Source organism: Corvus kubaryi, unplaced genomic scaffold, assembly GCF_017639235.1.
Source record: "Corvus kubaryi isolate FWS band 111438036 unplaced genomic scaffold, C.kubaryi_AGA036_p1.0 37232, whole genome shotgun sequence".
Lineage (NCBI taxonomy): Eukaryota > Metazoa > Chordata > Aves > Passeriformes > Corvidae > Corvus > Corvus kubaryi.
Genome location: NW_024581066.1, coordinates 3,110,198 through 3,131,928, shown reverse-complemented (window position 1 = coordinate 3,131,928; position 21,731 = coordinate 3,110,198). Strand labels below are relative to the sequence as shown.

Sequence of the window (21,731 nt, the reverse complement as noted above, 5' to 3'; positions counted from 1 at the left end):
CAGCCATCTGTCTTTCCTTCCTTATTGAGAAAAACCCTGCACTTTCTTTTCTTGCTTACTGTCTTTTACTATCCTTAGCAGTAATGACTTACATGCAGGAAAATTATTCAAAGCTGCAATGTTTATGAAGTCAGAGACAGTCTGAACTTTTGAGATAATTTGAAGGAAAATCAGATTTTATATTCAACACACCTGGGAGGAATAACCCCTATACTATCCATTTTTTTCTGCATCAGAACCAACTGCAGATTTGTCCCCACCACATAAAAACGTGAGTGATGGATAGCAGTATAACTTGTGATCAGTGACAGCCCAGTGGATGCCCAGGACAGTGCAATAGTTTATTTGCAAGAGTATTTTGAGGACAGCCTTCTTAATTTGTACCAGCAGAAACGGAAGTGACATGGAATGATAGCTATTATTCTTTCTTTAGAAAGAATGAGGTAAGAATTCTTTAGTAAGAATGATGAGATGAGGTATATTAAAGAACATGTAGGAAGATGAGCTCACTTCACTACATCACTAAAAGTGTTTTCAAATGTTTCATGAAGGTGTGCAAGCATCCAGGAGCCACTGTGCCCACAGCAGCAACTCACATGTATTTCAAATTGCTCAGTTCTGTAAACTTCACTACCTTGCCTGAGACGAGTGGAAGTGAGCCTGGGACTGATTTCTTCCCCAAAAGGACCCCAGCTCTAAAGGGTGGAGCTGGGAGAAACTGAAGCGGTTTGGCACACAGCTATGTGCATGTTCTGTGCAAAGGCAGGAGAACTCAGTCCTCTGATGGGAGCTGCTGGACTGTGGCACCTGCCCTTGCTGAAGCAGGTGTCTCAGAAATGCCACCTAGTCAGCTGCCAGCTGAATGATGCCTGGTGCCTCTCTTCCCTCCTGTCTGCCCCACTGCTGAGCAGCTCCTTGTTTGAGCCTGGGATGGCAAGGAATGGGAGAAACTGCTTTCGAACTGTTTAATAACAGTGATGGTAACCTTCGACCTTACTGAATAGCAGCGCTTTTGACCTTTCATTTGTTAAATAATGCAACCACTTACTTCCCGATCCTTATCAGTGTTTAGTAATTGGGGTCAAGACAAAGGGGAGCAGAGTTACCCACCATACTTTACTGAACCAGGAAGAATTTCCTTAAGCTATAGATATCCTTTTTTATAATCTTCAGTCAGGACAGGCAAAGACTGGAGACTAGGTGGCTTAGAAGATCCCTAACAGGCTAAAGAGCCTCTCAGCTGTTAGCATCTGGTTTGAATCCAGCGGTGGTTGACAGTGGCAGAAATTCATTATAATCTTGGGTTGCCTCTCTGACTCATGTGAAACGAGTTTGGCTTGCAGTTCTGCTGTTTACTGGTCAGTTGTAGCCCTAACATAAAATATTGACACACACTTCTAGAGAAGTCAGTGATTAAATGAGTCTACAAAGCCTGAAAATTCCTATTCCATTGAGCAGATCAGGCACAGGTAGGTGGCAGTGCGGACAAAAAGTCTGCGGTCACTCCTGTGTGTTCTGCATGATTCGTGTCAAAGAGAGGTGGTTAATCTTCAGGAATCTGAGTTGCCTTTTGTGCAGGGTAAGTACAGCTAATGGGTCAGATTGTGTGCTGTACAACCCATTAAACATCTCACTTGACAAAAAATCAGGCGATAACTGTTACAGGCAGCGGTCCCAGGATCAGTGTTTTCCTTAGAAGTGAACAGGAAACGGATGAAAAAGAAAGAATTTATGTCTTTACAATGGATTTAGATGTAAGGGCATGCCCATATTTATGTATATAATGCACACATATAAAAGCTTAAACTTCCTGAAGACGTCAAACAGAAATTCTATTTGTCTAAGCAGCTGCAAAATCTCATTACTTATTTATTGTATTTTGTGTTAAGCCAGACAGCAAGATTTTTAGGGCAGGAGCTGTTTCCTGGATGTCTGTGATTCAGCAAAATGAGCTGCCAAAGAGCAGTCCAAATGCTGTAATTTATAAATAAGCCATTTATTTATAGAGGTACATGAGCTAGATAAGATCACAGAATCATGGAATGTTAAGGGGTTGGAATGGACCTGTAAGATCATCTAGTCCCAACACCCCCTGCCATGGGCAGGGACACTAGACCAGGTCGCTCAAGGCCTTACCCAGCCTGCCTTACCCAACCTGCCTGTGAACACTGCCAGGGTTGGGGCACCCACAACCTCCCTGGGCAACCTGTTCCAGTGTCTCACCACCCTCACAGTAAAGGATTTCTTCCTAATATCTAACCTAAATTTCCTCTCTTTCAGTTTGTACCCATAACTCCTTGTCCTATCACTATGGTTCTGGATGAAGAGTCCCTCTCTGGCTTCCCTGCAGATAGTGGAAGGTTGCAATGAGTTCTCCATAAAACCTTCTCCAAGCTGAAGAGTCCCAAATTTCTCTGTGTCTTTGTAGGGGACGTGCTTCAGTCCTCTCATCAATTTCATGGCCTCCCTCAGGATCTGTGACATTGTAAGCAGTGAGCTTCAGGAGGGGTTGTCCATGTAAGAAATAAAGAAAACTGAGCTCTTTGTGGTATCCCGGTGAAGGTGCAATGCAATTGTATGCCCTTCTGCTTTTTGGACTTGGCTTTGGATTTAAGCCCCTTGAAACTGAGGAACACACGCGCAGGCAGACACCCATAACTGCATGCTTATTGTGCTGCTGCTCGCCAGCGTCTCTGTGTCCGGCCGGGGTTAGCTGAGCACGGCACGGCCCTCGCTGCTGCGGCGGAAGCGCGGGGTGACCCGCAGCCTTCCGGCCGCGATGCGGGGCGGGCGGGCCGCGGTCTCCCGGCAACGGGGACGTGGAGCGGGATGGAGGCGCTGGCGCTGCCCGGGGCGCTGGCGCTGGTGGCCGGCGGCGGCGCGGGGCTCAGCCCGGAGCGGCGGGCGGCGCTGGGCGCCTCGCTGCCGCTGCTGCAGCGCGACTACCGCTTCGAGCGGGTCTGGTTCTGGGGCTGCATCCAGGGCCTGCGCGGCGCCTACTACATCGCCGAGGGGCTGGGTCCCAACCGCGCCGCGCCCCGCAGCCGCCTGTACAGGTGGGGGGAGCAGGGAGCGGCCTGGCCGCTTTGGGGCTGTGGGAGTCGGGGGGTGCTGTCCGGCTCTCCGGGAGGGAGCCTCGCTGGGCCCTGAGGGGCCTGGCGAAGTTGCTTCGAGCCCTGTTCTTTAACGGGCTCAGCCTGAGTCGTGCTTGTCGTTGGCAGCTTGAACTGCTTGGACTGGAGCCTCCTGACACCAGCCACCAAGGAGATGCTTGCACTGGCGGAGCAGCTGAAGGGCCGCTTCCAGGGGGATCCTTCTTTTGAGTACAACTTGGCTGAGATAAACGCAGAAGCTGCTGCAAGACTGACTGAAGGTGGTAGGGAGGTAAATGCAGCAAAACACTTTCAAACTGTCTTTGCTACAGTTGTGCCCCCTGCACTGGACAGGTGGTGGCTTCTCCGCCTTTGTAATGAGCAGCATGAGCGTGTGGTCAGGCAAAAGATACACAATTTCCTCTTGGTTAGAGCATAGGGCTAATAACACCAAGGTTGCAGGTTCAATCACTGTACAGGCTGTTCGCTTAAGAGTTGGATTTGATGATCCTTATGGGTCCCTTCCAACTCAGAATATTCTGTAGCTCTGTCTGTAATTCTTCACTGTCATTGTGTAGCAACAGCTTCTTGATTGAACTCTTACTTGAGTTTTTGCTGGAGTTCAACAGGCCTCAGAAATAGTATATATCCCCTATGCTTTATTATGCACAACTGGTACAGATCTTCATGGTGGTTTCTGAAGCTTTAATAGTAACTGCAGGCAGCATTCTTTATAAATGATTAGACAAATCATAAGTAGGTGAATTGAGAGGGAGGAAAGAACAGATGAAGGGATGGAGAGTTAAATCTCTGGTGAGTCTAAACTGTCTGCTCCTAGTCATGTTTTCTGTCATATCTTATGAGAGAAATGTCTCTTGAGGTCCTCGTAGTGCCACTGGACTCCAAGATGGTAAGGCCATTGTGTCACCTCAAGTTTATTTTCAGAAATGGAAACAAGGAAAGCCCTGCCTTTAAAATTTCCCTATTTTTCTTTAAAGCCTGTGATCAAGGAGGAGGCCCGCCTCATAGCTACGATAGAACAGATAGACAGAGAAGTTGGTATCATCCCCCGGGGGGCATTTGTGAAGACTCCTCTTGGGTCTGTGCATGAAAACAGGCACTTTGAAGGTAAACTCTGATTGTCTTTATCAGGATCAACTGTACTTTGATCATAAAGGCTGTAAATTAAGATGACTTTCTCTAACTGATGTTTTGATTTCAGTTGGGGTTTTTTTCACTTTGGTAAGATGAACAGGGAGGAGAGAATCCAGTGCCACTAATGTTCAGGTGCATGATCCAACTCTGGAAGGTGGAAAAAAAGTCAGTAATAGTTCTGAGTCATTAAACTGAGTCATTTGTCTGTATAAACTGTAGTTTATGTCAGTGTTTAGCAGTTGCAGATGTAGTGAATTGTCCATTTAGATATAGGATATGATCGAATGGGCACAGAAAGTTGTCCTCAATTCGGTACCCGTTGGTTATCTGGGACTGCAGTCAGAATGGTCTGCAATGCACAGCATCAGGGAGTGCTGACACCTGTTTCTGACAAGCCTGCTGTGGAGTCTACTGGAGAAAGACTGTGATTCTGTCCTAGGCTGTGGGCATCAGAGAAACATATACTCAATAGTATAATGAATGTTACCCTAGTTCACTGTATTAATGTTCACCAATGGCTGTTTGCAGGTCTGTCTTTGCTGGAGGCAAAAAAATTAAGTTCCTATTTCCATTTCACTGAGCCTGTTAACCTGAAGAATAAAACCCTGCTGGAAAAGGCTGACCTGGACCCATCCACCGACTTTCTAGATTCTCTGGAGCATGATATCCCACAAGGTAAAGGTAGCAAAATCAACAGATGCAACAGGGAAGTCTGAATAGCCTAGGAAACACTGAGGGGACTGGTGTGGGTTACTGTAGAGATGGTATGCTTGGGAGAAGCTTCTGTGAATCTGTAAAGGAACTTTATCCTTTACTAAATATTACTAGTTATTTCCTGTTTTATGCAATTCTAAATGCTTACAATGGAAAGATGTAAGTGTACCAGGGCTGTCACATCCTCACAACAGGTCTGACCACTCTCTGCCTCAGTGCCATATTCCCTCCTGACCTCTGTTAAAGCCTGTGACAACTGGTGACCCTATTGGGAGAGATAACTCCACCAGTGATAGAGGGAATTTATGTGGTTTGAAGTATTTCACACCTCTTGTCCCATCCAGTATTGCTCTTTATCTAAATGGGCTCTCATTAACACCAAGCTGATATCTCGGAGAGGCTGAATTCAAATGTTCCTTTGATAAACTGGGTGGGAATAGTCTGTACTCTGGCAGGATTATACACTGTGAAAGGAGAAAAAAATATAGGCATACTGGATTGTATCTTCAGTTTACATCTCTGCTGTTCTGCTGGAGAACTGCAAATATATTTAAAGTCTCTTCCAAGGATCCTTCTGGCAGGATATTTCTCTAAAGAGATGGGAGTGGCTTGTTATTTGTTTCTATCTGCTTTTTGCTGATTTGCTGCATTTTGTTTGGATTGGACCAAATGTTTCATATCCTCTGTCGAGAAAGATTCTAGGGAAACAATTAGAACTTAGATGTGTTGTTTTATTCCTGTCTTGGAGTAGTAGGATAGGATACTAGGTGACCTGTGCCAGATGCACAGATGAGTGGATGGACAGTGAATTGCCAATGTTGTAAATAGCTTTTCAGACTCTCTCTCCCTTCCTCTCTCTTCTTACCCCTTCCTCCCTTTGGCAAAAAAAAACCCAAAAAACTGAGAATGTGAGCTCCTGCCCGAATTCTGAACATTTTTGACAGAGCATAAACCGCTAAAATCTAAACCACTCTTCAACTTACTGGGAGTGTTCTTGATGCAGTTGTTTTCCAGAAGTGTAGACTGGAGAGACTGCACATTTTTACATACACTGGCTCATTGAAGTGGCCCTTTTGACTCAAAGCAGAATTGCAAGAGGGATTAGATCCTAGATATCTCCTAAGAAAATTTTAGCTGCACGTTTGTGTGCTAGTTTGGGTGTTGCTACTGTTTGCCTTCCCCCTGCTCCCCTCCCTATTTTCCTCCCTCCCTCGTGGTAGGGAGACACACCATGTGTTACACATGAAGATGGTGGTTTTTTTAAAGTCTTCAAATCAAATTTGACTTGTAGCTGTATTTTACCCAGTGGCAGACAGAAAGTGGGGCTCAACCGTGCCACTGTCGTGATTGTGTTCCTGTGGCAGCCTGATGTCTCTGTAAGCATGAACCTTTGCCCCCTTCCCAGGCGGATGTTGCTGTTAGTGTAGATTTCAGTCTTCTTAAAAAAGTTACCTCTTAAAGACTGCCTGAGCTAAAGTGCAGCTGAGTGCTTCTTAATGGAAGAGAAGATTCATCGTGGTGCCTGTGCAGCTCTGCCTGCTCTGTCCTAAATTCGGCGATGAGGTGAAGGAGGTAGGACAGGAATTGGTTACAGGATCAGCAAGGCATGTAGCCTCTCTAATTGCATTCTATTACATGCAGATAGGAGCTCTGACATTAAAGAAAGATCAACCCAGCCTCCTTTAACAAGCATTCAGGTTGCCTAAAAGTACTGGTTGCTTGTGAAAATGTGGGGGAAAAAAAAGAGGGCAGACACAGGCTTTCTGCTGATTTTATCAGCATGGCTTTGCCAAAGTCACTCCTGGTTGTGAGACACTCAAACTCTGGTTCTCAGATAACTTTCCTTCAGCTCTGACAGTGCATGTTGGTCCTGACAGAGCAGAAAAAGTAGACAGTGCTTTTTTTCTATTTACTGACATGTTGTTCATAACTCTGGCAAATCCCCTCACTTTGACCTGAAGTTTTTCTTGCCTTTCCTGGTTAAATCCTGTCTTGACCAGTTATTGTCAGAGCAGAAGTAGGAATTCTCAAATTTATTGCATCTAGAATTGTGACTGAAGCTAGAATTGTCTCTTTTCTCAACAAATACATAAGAAGCGATCGGGGGTAAGTGGCACTGGAGTGATGCTCCCAGCCTGCATTGGCTAAATTCCCTTAGCATCTTAAAAGACCTAAAGAACAGAACTGAGAGCTTAAGGGCTGATTTTAACCTGTCTAAAAGTAACAACTCTGTTGGAATAGTTTTCTCTATTAATTGGAGACTTAGCATCTGTGATGGCTGTCAAGGGGGTAACTGTCATAAGATATATGGTGTGTCATTATAGGAGAGCAGAGGTGTCTTACAGAATGGAAAGTTGGAGGCAGAGAGAACATTTTATATGACAGCTGAGAGGTGGGAAGAAAGGAAGTTAAAACTAGGTTGAATAAAGGCAACAATGGTAAAAGCAGAGTTTAGTGCAAAATTGGAAAACCTGGAGTTTTGTAACAAAACTGTCTGCCATTCTTATCTTTACCAGTGATATCCATGGTGTTTGCAGGTTCCAGATTCTGTCTGTGTGTCTATCTATCAGGTACTTTAAAAGTTCAGAATATGTTGCTGCTCCTCCTTTAATCATCCTGTGAGTCTGTCTGTTTTTTCTTGGTGTCTCAGCCCCCACAGACAAGTGACTGACTTAGGTTTTTTTGGGTTTTTTTTTAATGCATTTTTAAAAATGATTCTAGAGAAAAGTGGGAAATGAGAACCTTGTCTCGACAGCATGAACATGGAGAGGTTGTGATACTGATCTTCTGTCACCACAGTATCAGATCATGTAATGCTTCATCTTGATCCAAATGGCCAGCTGGCCAGACCGTTGCATGATGGGATCTGTAGGTTTTGCTGGCCATATGTCTGCATTAAAGATAAGCTTGTTTGCTCTAGTCTAAGCAGACAATCTGCTCAACTTTATGCACAATTAGATGTGGCCTTTCAGCTGCTGGCACACTGCCAGCGTTGTCCTTTCTGCTGCATGGAGTTTGGAACCCTGGACATAGTATTTCAGGAACTAGGGCTGTGGCAGTTTTACATCTGCTTGTAGATAATGGAATGGCAAAGCAAATAGCAATAATTCCTAGCATGCCTACAGCATTTTCCCTTGATGACTTAATGTTGTGGAGATATGAAATAAGAGAGACTTCTCAGGCATTGATAATGATGGAGGAAGTGAAAATGGAGGGGGAAGGTTGATTTTACTATGGCCCTGGTATCAGATCAGAGTATGCTCCATTATGCAAGGATAAAGAAAGGGGATGAAGGAAAGCCTAAGGTACTAGTGTAGAACAGAAAGCTTGGAAGGAGGTGACACAAGGGATGGGGAATTCAGTTCTTGGGCACTTTGAAACTACAGTTCAGAAAAGCAATAACTTGACTCTGAGGGTTACAGATTACTGACTCAGATTACTTTGATATGGAGATAAGGGACACCAACAGAACACTGCTAAAAACTGATGTAGGTGGGGAGGTATGTCTAGATAGGAAAAGATATGAGTGGAAATAGGATTTATATGAGAAAACTTTCTTCAAAAGTCATGACCCCCAGCCAGTAAATAGCTGCCTTTGGCTGAAAACCCACCACAGTTCCCTTGTAGATTAAGAATAGAAATTAGAATTTAAAAAGACATATAAAAGGAAATTCAGAAGGTTTGGAATGATTAATGATTGATATAAATTGGAATTTATAATGAGTAGAGAATGACAAAGGGAGCCAGAATAACTGGAGTAGTCCATGACAACGGTAAGGCAGATTTTTTTAAAACTATATTGAGAAGAAAAGAAAGCATAGTAAAGGTACTGGAAACTGTCACTAAATGGTGATGGTAAAAAGGCTGATAAGCATGTGGAAGGGCAGAAGAGCTCAATTTTTTTCTGTTCTATTTTTGGAAAAAGTATGGACTTGATCAAGACAATAAAATACTGTTTCAGACTTTGCTAAGGGAGGGTAGAGTTAAACAACATTTACTGTGGGTCAAAAACATTAAAATGGCCGAGTCAGATAAGTTACTTTTGAAATCATTATCTCAGGAGACTTGTGGCATAATAATCTTTAATATATCCCAGCACTGCAGATTTATTCCCCTAAATTTAGTCTTCCTTAGCAGTTGTGATTCAGAGTTCATTGAATGGATGTATTTCTGGAAGAGGTCAGAAAGGGACCAGTGCCAATATTGATATTCTTCAAATATTGATATTCTTCAACTTATTTATAAATAATGTAAAAGTAAAGGGTTGGTTGAGACACAACTAATGACACAGGGAGGATGGATACAGAGATCTGGAAAACTGGGCTTACTTAAATACAGTACATTTTGATGTGCCTACCTGCAAAGTCACATGAGGAACATAAGGACTGTAAGTCAGACTTTGAGAATTGTATTCTAGAAGCTGTGGCTCTGAAAGGAAATCCAGGCACAACCTACTGAACATCAGCTCCCAGGCTGATCCTGAGACTTAAAAGGGTAATTTGATCTGCAAATACATAAACAAGGGTGTAGCAAATAGGAATGGGGGGGGGTGTGACTTTACTTTTGTATATACTGTTAGTGGAATCATAACTGGATTACTGCACATTGACCACTGGAGAGTTGCAGAAAAGAGTCACAAAATTATTCAAGGGCTGGTGAGAGATATAAACAGTTCAATCTGTTTATCTTGAGGAAAAGCCCATGAGAATGGCTGTATTACACTGTGTAAATACTCCATGGAGTTTAAGTATTAGGTACTGAGGATGTATTTATTGTAGCAGAGAAAGGCATAACAGGAATCAGCAGCTAGAAAGTATAGCCAGAACTAAAATGAACAATTAGATAGAATTTTTAACAGTGAAATGATTACCAGTTAGCAAGGGTAATGGATGAGCCTGTGTCTCTTGATAGCTTAACATCATGTTGGATGTCTTACTGGGAACTGTGATTCAGTCAAATGCAAATACAAGTTGATAGTCCCAGACATGCATAACTGACTTCAGTTAAACGGGCAGTGGTATGTAGGAGGTATGTCTGGCCATAAACTTGATGACAGCCATGGAGGGTGATGTTCAGCTTGGACTTCTTCTTTGTCAGTAGCAGTAACACAAAGGTGACAGTGGGTTCCTGAGACAGTTATTAAGTGCAAGTCAGCTCACTTCAGCTGGCTTTGCTTTCTGAACTATGATACGTGAGGGCTCAAACGAGGACTGGGGAGATTCCTGACTTAGTGCTGTCCATTGTGGATCTTTATTGCTGGGAGAGATTTTATAGCATCATTCCAAATGGGTATACAGTGGCAGGGTGAATCAGTGAGTCTTGTGTACTTGCTGTTTTAAGATGAAGGTAGGGTAGAAGAAGTGCCTAGACAGAAGATCATTTCAGCTCCTTTACCATTTGACTGTGGAGGAAGTGACAGCCACTTGAATTGTAGCTCTATTTCTTCACCTGAAAGTGCAGTGGTTTTGGGGCATTCATTATACAGCATTACAGACAAAGGGATTTGTGGCCATTTCTTTGGCTGAACACTTTGAGCACTAGCTTTTCTGTAAGCTTGCTGAACAGTAGCCTCAGTTAGAACACTAACCTCCTGTCATCTGAGGTTCATTAGCACAGTCTTTATTGGTTTAGCAAAAGCTGGTGCCTAATGGGTCCTTGAAGATGGAGGGGGTTGCATTTCTAAGTGGAGATAGTTTCCGTGGCTGCTCTCAAGGGCCATTTTGGTAGCCCCATCATGGCTGTCCCAAAAGTCAGGGTGCAGGAAGGAAGAAGACCAGGAGGCACGACCCTGCTTTATCTCCATACATTAACACAGCTAATTAACTTGCTTTCGATCTCCCTCCCCCTCCCTTCAAGGCGATTAATCCCCTATCAGCCTCGGTCTCCAGCTATTTGAAGAGTCTGTGTCTGCAGAGGTATTTACAGCCCCCAGCCAGCCACCAGAGGCAAGGGCCCTTTATCAGGGCTCTAAGACAAATGGCTGCCTATCTCCCTAGTGGCCTTGCAAAATCCAGCAAAGTGCTATGCTGAGCTGGCCACCTACTTTCACCCAGCCTCCCTTCTCCACTAACATTTCACAGATGTGACCTGAGCCCTCCCCTTTCATTGCTTAACAATAAGCAGCACCTCCCCAGCTCTGTGAAAGCTGAGAGCAAGAGCACTTTACTCTTTAGCCTGCCAAGAGCCACACGGGGACAAGGCTTTTCAAGCTGTCTCACTGAAATCCAAACTAAAAGACTCATAATAAATGAGAGGGCAGTACTTCATATTCGCAGGGATAAAAAGAGGTAGCCAAAATGTAGACTGAAATACCTAGCATGGCTCACAGCTATCCTCATTCCTCGTTAGGAGATGTGGTCCTTAGGCTTGGTGAATGTGTGAAACTGAGCTACAGAATCCCATGGAGTTACCTGACATTAATACAAGTAGTTCTGACAAACAAGCTTTACAAGACAGTGTTAGAGAATGAAAAAACTAGATGAGTGTGCGCCAGAACAGCAGGATTTCTGATCTGAAAATCGAACCCAGTATCTGGCTCAGTGGGTTGTTAGTAAAAGCATTGGTACCTGAATTTCTCTGTTCAAACTGAAGTCGGCCATCCCTAGCAGTAATTCCAGGATGGCTCTACCTGCTTCCTTCCAGCAGGGTGCACTATGGTGCCAGCATTGTCAGTGCTGAGCACAGTAAAGGAAACCACGGAAAAGTAAAATGAGAAAGAAAAATCACCAAGAGCAGCATCAAATCGAGAAAAAGGTATGGCCTGAGTTTCCAGACTGTGTGTGGCATACTGGCCTCCTGAACTTTAGGTACAGAGAAGATATTCTCTCCCTTTCAAGCTGAGGCAATTTCTGGAATGGTCACTAGGCTTTTCAGTAGCTTTCTCAGCATCCTTAGCGATCATGAGCATGCAAATGGACATACACAATATATAGGCATGTCCCCTACATTCTTCGAAAGTAGGGTCATTCTTAAGTTTTGCTAATGATGTGTAGAGGCTGTTAAGGCCATTCCTGCAGTAATCCAAAAAAGCTGAGAGCAAGACAAGATGCTGTCCTTCCTACAAGCTGGGGTGCTGCCAGCTCAGGAGTTCAAGATCAGACTGCAACCAACCTCTCACATGGCAGCACGGCAGGAGGACTCCCAGCCCAGCTATTATTAGAGCTTTTGACTGGCTGATCATGGTCTGCTTTGATTGCTGGAAAGGAGCCTGTTTTCCTTGGGCTTTGTGTGTATGGGTAATAAAGCAGTGCATTCACTGCTTTTGGGTCCTAGGTCTCTATCACCTCAGGTCTTGTTTAGTCAGACCTTGGATGAGTTTATACTGGAACAGGGCTGCCCATCAACTGAGAGCTGTGGTGGAGTCCTTTGCCCTCCTGACTGCTGTAGGGAAAGAATGAGGACAGAAGCAGAGTCTTTGTAGCAACTTTCCAGGGATTGTATTTAAAGGGTTTTTTTCTCCTCAGTGAAAGAAATCATGACCCACCCTGTCTCCATTTAAGCTCCTGGTTCCTTGGACATAAAAAGGAGATGAACTTCTTGCTAAGATGATGGGAAATGCTGGTAAAGCCTTATAGAACCAGAAGCTGCAGGTTTATTACCACATCAGTTGGCCTTGGCCTAACTTTTTCTCTAGGGAATGATGAAAAATTACTTGTGGGGAAAATCCTAGGACAGTCTGTGTGTCACTGAAGTCAGAACGAGGTCAGCTTTTGCTAGGAGTGATCTATTCCTGAAGGGGCTCCAAGGAGTGGCAGCTCCTGCCTGGGCAGTTGCTGGCACTGATGCCAGCCCTGCATATAGCTTTGCTTTGCTGTTTGCTGCCCCTTTGACCACAGAGTTTTTCAAAGGAGGAAGCCAACTGGCATTATCTTGTTTTACTGTACACAAATATCATATAGATTGAAATTCTGCATGCTGAAGGGGTGTGTGGCAGTGTGTAAAGGGAAAAGGACAGGGGACAGTTCATCTTTGGGTATATTTGTACAGCAGTTATGCTGAGCAGAAACAGCTAGGCTATCACAGGCACTGGAAGATGCTTAGCCATCTTTAGTATTCAGAAGTAGCTTGAATATCAACACTGCATTGTGTGGATATGCTCAGTGTGACAGTATTCTCAGAAACTGGTAAAGTCTTCGGGTAATTTGGTCCAGAATTCGTATCTAGTTTAGTACAAAAACATCAACAATTTATAATCCGTGCCATCTGTTCCTCATCCCAAGCCCTTTTAACTAGCCTTGCTAATTTGACGATGAGGTAAGAAGTACAACTAGGGGACTGACAGGGCTTGTGGCCTTGCCCCTCCTGCAGGAGAGCGAATTGGATGTGCTCTAAGCATTTGATGGGTTTTGAATCTCAGCATCGACTCCTTTGTGTTTTCTCAGAATTCAGAGATCAATGTGAGGTTCTTTGCCTCTAATCCAGCCCCCGTTCATCATTATCACCTCCTCAAAGTGGCCAATGCTTTGTTACCAGGAGAGGAAAAATCTTACAAGGTGGCCATAATCTCCTCTGAGAGTCAGACAGATATTCTCCCGTGGGTAAGAAAGTGACAGTGACCAAAAGCTCTAGGGGAAGCAGGCTAGAACAAAGCTGCCCATTGCATCCTTTCATCAAACTGTTAATCTTTCTTTCAAAGACATCACATTTGTTTGGTGACAAAAGCCCCAAAGAAGCTGAATTGAGCCTGAAATCCTGTAGCAAGATTTAGAGGAAGCGTCTTTCATTCAGAAAAGGGAGGAGCAAGAGACTCCTTTTTCTTCCTACCAACCAATGGGCTCAGAGAAACCCACGAAGGTGACGGATTAATGCAGGGGCTCCCCAGGTAGATGCTACGTGACTCCTGGCACGCTCCAAAAACGTTTCCACAGCGACCAGCTGAACAAGAAATATGGAGTGTGATGAGATCTAGCATTAACTTGTGCTTTGGAAGGAGGTGATTTGCCACTCTGAGAGATTTCTAAATGTACTACAGAAAACCCAAGATTCAATGATCTGTATGATAGTTGTCAGAATACAAATAGCATGGATTTTAATCAGTTTTTCCTACTCCTTTTAAGTTTTGATTGCATATGATCTTGCTGTTTCTTCTAGTGCACAGCCCTATTCCAAGTCTTTAATGCTTTCTGCGCAGTCTGCATCTTTTTTTAAATGAGAATTGTTTTGTTTTGTTTTATCAGGTGGATTTAGGACTAAAGGGCAAACTAACAGGGTATAAGGGAGGCTCTAATTTGATGTGTATTACTTCAGTACGAGCTTTTTCAGTCCTTCCCATCCTCTGCTGCTCATTTATATCTGTGTATTGTCCCTTCTTTTGTGTTGGCATTGCTGGCTGTGCAGTCAGATTCCAGCTGGAAAAATAATGTTATTTCTGTCCAGTATATTTTTCAGCCAGATCATTTCCCCAACCTGACTCACTGAGCAGTAAACAAACACTTTCGTGATCTCTATGATGGAAGAATGATGAGGGTGGGAATACAGGTTTGAGGGCAGAGGCTGCTTCAATTGGATTAAGCAGCACTGTTGTTGGATGTCTAAGTATGGCCTGAATTTCTTTTTTACTTGGAGGTACCTGAATACCGTGTATCTGGGACAGCACTGTGATCCCTGAGTCTTCCTTGTCAGCAGGAAAGAGGTTCTTCATGTGTAAATGGAAGGCCTGGGCCTGTCAAAATCATTTCTACTGTAAAGGCATCCCCAGTAGGAGAGGATAATGGAGAGGAAAAGCCTCTAAAGTATGATCATTTTACTTTTGGGGTTTGGGCATGGTGGTTTTTGTGTCTCAAGGACATGGAAGGCATTAGGACCATGCAAAGGTTGCTTGGCAGCATCTGACTGTAAGCTGTGCTTTCCTGGCTCTGGAGGCTTTTAAAAATAGTACTGAACCTGCAACCAGTCTGTGTTTTTATTTAATTATTATTAAATAGTTATATGGGGAATTGGAAATATTGACAGCAGTGTTAACATATGGGGTGCAGGTGGTGTGTCAAGCAAATGAAAGAGATTTAGTTTGCAGCCAGTAAGTGGCACGAAGGAGTTTGGGCCCCACATAGGAGTGTTTGGATGTGTCCTTATGGCTGGTAGGCTGTGCATGAAATGTCCGTGTGGCACAATTTATTGAGAGCCAAAGCACAGTGACCTTTCCTTACAGCTGCTCTGGTTTGCAATTTGTCTTTGTTCCCCACAGACAACAAATTAGAAGTAGGAAGCTCTTCCCAGTGTAGGATTTTCTGTTGGAGGGAAATGGAAGATAAATCCCATGGGTGTAGTGAGGCTTTGTCAGCTCTAAGTGCTTGGGGTCATGCAGCCAAGCAGCGGCTGCTTTTGCAGAGGGAAATGTTATGTTGCCCCTCTCTGGGTGTTAATATTTGTCCTGGAACTCCATGTTTGACTCTCACTCGGGACTAACTGCAGCAATAGACCTGCTCTTGTGGCAGCATACTGTGTTAATGGTAAGTGCAACCACGCTGTAGCTGCTTTTCCCTTGAGACATTTCCTCCTTTGAAGAGGAATTGATAATGTCACTTTTATGACCCTCTGTGAGCTTTTGCAATGTGGAGCCTCTCTATCAGGCTGTCTAGCTCTTAAAGCTGTTTCTTCTCAAGCTTGCACTGAAATGAGACATCACTGAATCACCTCCAAAGCAGCAGTGTTATGAGAGGTCATACTGAAAGTGGACCAGTTACGGCAGGAAAGTTCTTCTGCAAACAGCCCTCTTAAAAGGGTTTTGTTTAAAAGCTCATGTCTCACGCTCCCTATTACTTCTGTGGATTACAAGATTCAGCCCATAGCTGAGGCAGACATGGGGGATGAGACAGGGATTTCTATTGGCGACTGGAAAGGAAGAAGAAGCTGAGAAGGAGGTTGACTTTTGAAATTCAGCCCTGGTGTTCTGGCAGCTGTTGAAGGGCCATAAAAAAGGCAGTGGTTTAACACTGGGTGAGCATCAGCATCTTCAAAGCACTTTCTTGTTTGGGAAAGATGTAAGGAACTCCTCAGAATTCCGGCCTGTGTTTGGAGGGGTGGAGGCTGCAGCCTGATCCAAAGAGGGAATAGGAAGCTCCAGATCTTCATCCAGCGGATACTTTTCCCATGCTCTTTCCTCCCACACAGCAGCTCCCTCCCTTCCCTTCTGGAGCTGCAACAGGCAATAGTTTCAGCACAGACAGTGCTTGGCTTTCTTAAGTTTTCTGGGTGCAGCTTAAATATTAACTTGCTCTTTTAAAAAATGCATTTTGAACTTTGGGAACCTCAACAGAGCAGTGTTACTGGTAGGACTCTCTAGTGTGAGAGCAATGACCAGTTCCCTGCACCTCAGCAAGCTTTACATGATGAGTGAAGTTAACTCTGCTGCCTGATTTAGAGACAGCACACATCGAGATGCAAGTTAGAATCAGTATTTAACTGTAGGAAATCCAACATTTACTTGCTGTCTCCTAGTTCTAGTTGTATTCCCTACAATGCAAATATTAGTACTTTTAAATCTTTTTTTCTTGACAACTTTTATCTAGGAATCTTGGTGTACCTTACAGACTGATGTTTTGAGCTTCCCAGTCTCTCAGTAAAGACATATTGTCTGACAGAGGGACTGCCATGGAATATTCACAGCCAGTGATGGAAAAGATTTGGACCCAGCAGCCTGCTTCTGATTTGTATACTAACACAGACCTGCAGCTATCTATGCAATGGTTTTACCCCAAGAACTGTCTGTAATAGCACAGAAGTTTAAAAAACAAAAGAGAGAAAAAGAAAAAAAAAAGGATAAAAGTAGCATTTAATTTTCATAGTTCTCATTCCTTTTTATATTGCATTATTAAATGCATTTCTGAGACTTTCTCCTGAGGAAGGTGGCATGTTCATTTTAAGCTATTATTGCCATACTGTTCATTAGTTACTGTTTAAAGTACTTCTAGAGTAATTTATGACAGCAGTATTTCAAGCTCCTACAAGAAATGTGAGCCTGAAAAAGCATCTTGCTTGAATATTGTGAGATTTGAGCTGTGATGGAAGAGAACACAAGTGTCCTGTATCTTTCCAAGAGAACAACTTTCTCCATGTCTCACGAATTCAAATTGTGTTTTATGCACCATTTCTTGAAGTACTGCTGATGTGGTGAGTTATGGGGAAAAAAATGTACTGAGATAACAGGTTCTTATTTTTTCTCTTAATGAAAAGGTCCAAAGAACCCAGATAGGTTACAGAACTTTAATGTAATCTCTTCTTAGAAAATACACCAGCATTGTGTATCAAATGCAGTTTCTGAATGGGTTTTGTGTGTTGCAAAAGTCCAGTCTGGAAAAATATATTGAATAAATAACCTTTGACGACTAGGTTAAAAAAATGTCTCCAGTGATCCAGTTAGTAGAAGGTGGAAGGTGGCACTGCTGCTCCTCTTTGGCTCTGCAGAATAAAGAGCAGCTCTAGGACTAATCATCATTCTGGCTGAAAACAGGATTCCAGTGAAAATGACATTACAGTTCCAGACGGCTTCTTGTAATTTTTTCCTGTTCTCAACCTGTTGTGCTGGTCCAGATGGGATTGCCCTTATGTAACCTGCTTGTTTTTGTTCAGGCCCTCATTTCACAGGAAGGCTTATGCAGCATCAGCAAAACTTTACTGCCCATATTTGTGTAGAACTACATGGAGAGTGAAGGGCCAGAGAAGAGCTGGAAAGTGTAACAATAGTAATTAATATTCCCCAAAGGTCTCACATTTATGAAATGGCAAATTCGAGCCCTTTGAAGGTTCACAGCTTGGACAGATGATAGGGAAATGCAGAAACTGCACATCACAGCCTTCAGAGATGTAGCGTGAAAGTGAATGGAGCCATCTTCAATTATATCTGTCCGTTTCTGCCAGATGTGAAGGTGCATGGGAACTTCCTTTGATCAGCAGAGTCTGCTGATGAATACTCTGCTGAGATTGGTAAGTCTGTGTGTCACTGGCTAAATGTTCTGAGGAGATCATGGATCCATGCTCTATTGCCCCAGAGCACAGATGTGGGGATTTAATTATGTTGAACTTGATTTACTCTACCTCCTCTGTGAATTTATCCAACAAAAAGATGTCTGAATACAGATATAGTTCCTAACAGCATTAAAATCCCTGTTTTCACTCTTACCTTTCCCACTTGTCATGCTCCATGCATTTCTTTTTGTTCTGTGTAAATGGTTTGGGGCAGAAGGTTCATTTGTGTAGGTGAACATACATAAGCAAGCTATCACATGTACCCAGGTTGTTAGATGCTTCCAGTATGTTAGGAGGCACTACCAAAGTAGATAATCCCTAAAGGTTTTCACCGGTCAGCAAGGCAAGGCATAGTCCTATTCTTGACAGACTTGCTTCTCAGAGGACTGGTCCTAAATCAAAGACAATGAGAGTTCCTCATTGCATCATCTTTTTGTCAGAGAAACGTTTCAAAAAGTTTACAGCATGTCGTTGTCCCCTTCCCCACAAACCAGTGTGTAAAGCTGCAGCAAGTACCACCAGTATTTGGAGGAAAGACTTGTAGATCATTTCTGCAAATTCAACCTGAAGAACCATGCACTGGGAGCAGTCGTTCAGAGGAGAAATTGACAAAGTTATTTGTCACTATTACATTCAGACCTATTTGCTTGCTGCTTGTTGCTCAACGCTCCTATGCACGGTCATGCTACTGCCGCTTGTAGAGACAAAGTTCCAGAAACTGAAAGCTTCTCCTTTGACAGCAAGTGGCTATAGAGCTTCAGTTGCTGGATGATCTGCCTTGTAGTGAAGTGTTCCTCATCTGGGTTTACATGCTATCCAAGTGGTGAAATTTCTTAAGAACATGCATATTTTTTAAGAGACCCCCTCCATCAGGATTTGTAATCCTAGTGGCTGAACCATAATAGGTGTTTTTACTCCAGGTATGAAAAAGATCCAGTCCAGTTTGTGTCCATGTGAGTGCCAACAGAGAGACTGGATGGGAGATTGGGGTTGCCTTGTATGTGAAACCACTGCTTGTGAAGATATTAGCTCATGTTGTACCTAGGACTTGTGTAAAGAATGTCACAGGGCAAGAAAGGTGACAAGATGGCACACACCTGTATTGACCGTCTCATATTAAGTAGTGCACTGCTTTACTGCAACTCCAGTTGTTTGTCTTTAGTGGAAACATGGAGGAGAGTGAGTCAGAATTAAGTTCTCCAAAGCAGAAATCTCCCGAGTCAAAAGACTGTGAATGTCTGTTTTGTACTTCTGTCCAGCAGCTTGAGTGAGTCTGTCAGAAAGGAGGTAGGTATTGCTGTTCACTGAGTTCCACATTTGCACACGGCTGAAGAGAGTACTTTGAAAGGCAACAGATCAGAGGTGACACAGGGCTTGCATATTATAGTATAACAAACATGTGGAACTTGCTACTGAAGAAGACAGAGGAAATAGCGGTGTCCAAGAAACTTTTGAGAAGTACAGAAATACGAAGTGAAGAGTTAGGTAACAGTGGCACAACTCATGTCATCTGGGTTTACAGGGGTTTGAATTGTATTGTTCCTTTCTGGTTCTGCAGCCACCACATAAACGTTTCCCTTCAACTTCCCTCCTTCCCTCAGCTACCGTAGTTTGCCATGAAGTGCACATGAGACAACATGTACTGTGAGGGAGCACGCAAGAGCTCAAGGCTGCACAAATGTGGATTGTCCAGCTAGCTGCTGCCTCTGGCTGTCAGGCAGGCCTAACAGCCTGTGCTTCCCTGCAGCTGCTGGAAGACCAAACAAAGCTCCAGGAGCTGCAGACAACGCTTGGGCCACATCCCAGGGATGCTGTAGGAACCTGTGGTGTTAAAGCCCTTCAGCCCTTTGTCGGATGTGACTAAAATTGGCCAAGAGTCACAAGTGAGTGGGAGGGGGAGGACAGGCAGCTGACAGCAATCATAGAAGCCCTTCCCCAGGCTAACCGTGACATGAGTAAGCATGAATCATAGCATAAATTGATGAGGCTAAAATTAATGAGCCTAAAATTATCTACAAAGATGAATACTGCCTAAATGGCCCAGCACATTAAGCACTTTCTGCTTACTCTGGAATTGGCAGATTTTGGCTTTGTGTGCAGATAGGCTGACTGCTTGACTCTAGGCCAGTGGTAGCCTGACTGTTCCAACCATTTTTTTTTTTTTTAATTTGGGCCTGCTCCTTTTTTTTTAGATGGAGATTCAGCAGGAACCTTCTTCCCTACACTGTAGCCTCTAGGCATTACTAATTTGGTGCTGAAGCTGGTATTTTCTTCTCCTCGAAGTTCCTTGCCCTCTGGCACTGAATCCAAGGTGATGCTTCAGCCCCCTGCCTCTGGCACAGTTCCCAAGCTGTCATGTCAGATGCAAAATAAATACTCAGTGGCTCTGAGCTCCTTGCATCCAGAAGAAACTGCATTTTCACACTGGCTCTGAACCTCTTCTGTGGAGCCAAAGCAAAATTAATGTGGAAACTAATCCCTCTGCCCCTACCACGCACATCCTCTTCAACAGTGGAGCCAAGAACGACTGAAGAGAATTAACCTTTTCCATAAATTTCTCAGAGATAGGAAATACCCTACTTTTCATTTTCTCTTTTTTTTTCCATTTGCTGCATCAGAGAAACCAGTCTTCCCTGAAGGAGGAAAGCACCTTCTTCCTCTTCCCACTACTAATGCTACAAGTTTATTTTAAGGACAAATTTCATACCTATGCAGGATTGCTAGAACTCATCTTGGCTCTCTAAAGCTATTAGCTACACCAAGTAGGTGGTAGAGCTTGTTGGAGTAACTGCTGCCCACTCATAAGCAGTCAAGAATAGCTGCAGCCTCTCCTGGGGATCAACTATACAAGTCTGGAGCTTGAGGGTCCCTTCCTGTGACGCATATAACGTTATCACCAAAGCCATGGGAATATATTACTATGTGGACCTAGACACAGACATCTGGAAATGAGGCAGCCTGCAGTGCTGAACTGACAAAGGGAAAACAGGGCATCGAGGTGTATGTTCTCCCCAACCTCCTCCTTTCAGGTGTCACAAACTCCAGTGCAGCCTTGTGCCCTGTTAACTGGTCAGGTAGAACCCATGGCAGCCCGTCTCTCAGCTCAGGACAACTCGCTGCAGGAACGCTGCCTCTTTCTCTTTTCCAGTGATTCACCTGCCTATCTTCTCACACAGGCTCCTGGAGTATCCAGCTGGAGAAGGGAGGCACTGTGGTGGTGCTGCGGAGCCTGCTGTGGCTGGGACTGACATTCTACCATGTCCCAATGACCAAGCAATTTGGCTACGTCTACTTTGGCACTGGTGAGAAGAACCTCGATCTGCCCTTCATGCTGTGACTCTTCTGTCAGGGACAAGGACTCAAGAACTAGAAAAGATTTAGACTTTATACATAGGAAATTTTGTTTACTGCTTGTTCTAATAAAAAAGTGAAACCTCTGCACTTTGAGCAGCATTCTTTTGTGCCTGGACTCTGGCCCTGATTCTTTTCCTAAGACTTCATTGTATGCAATCCTCCCTCAACTCCAGATTGAATTCAGAGAATCACAGAATATTCTGAGTTGGAAGGGACCCACAAGGACTATCGAGTCCAGCTTGTAAGTGAATGGCCCATATGGGGACTGAACACAACCTTGGCATTATTAGCACCGAGCTCTCCCTGTAATGTGTCACTGCAGATCCTTTAGATAGTAACAAATGGCATTTTCTTCCCTGAGAGGCAAGCTCTAGGTCAGAAATCAAACCTAAGCCATCTGTCTGATTACAAAAGCACCTTGCTTACACAAGAACTAATTTGGAGACATGAATG

General features: G+C 43.8%; 1 protein-coding gene across 1 annotated transcript; it reads left to right on the top strand.

The window, feature by feature from the left end:
- Window positions 1-2,829: 2,829 nt before the first annotated feature.
- RSPH9 (radial spoke head component 9) lies at window positions 2,830-21,361 on the top strand. The gene is made up of 5 exons (XM_042022990.1): window positions 2,830-3,056; window positions 3,222-3,384; window positions 4,091-4,220; window positions 4,776-4,922; window positions 21,101-21,361. Exons 1-5 carry the CDS (start codon window positions 2,830-2,832, stop codon window positions 21,259-21,261), a joined length of 828 nt encoding a protein of 275 aa, XP_041878924.1. The 3' UTR covers window positions 21,262-21,361.
- The last annotated feature ends 370 nt before the right edge of the window (window positions 21,362-21,731 follow it).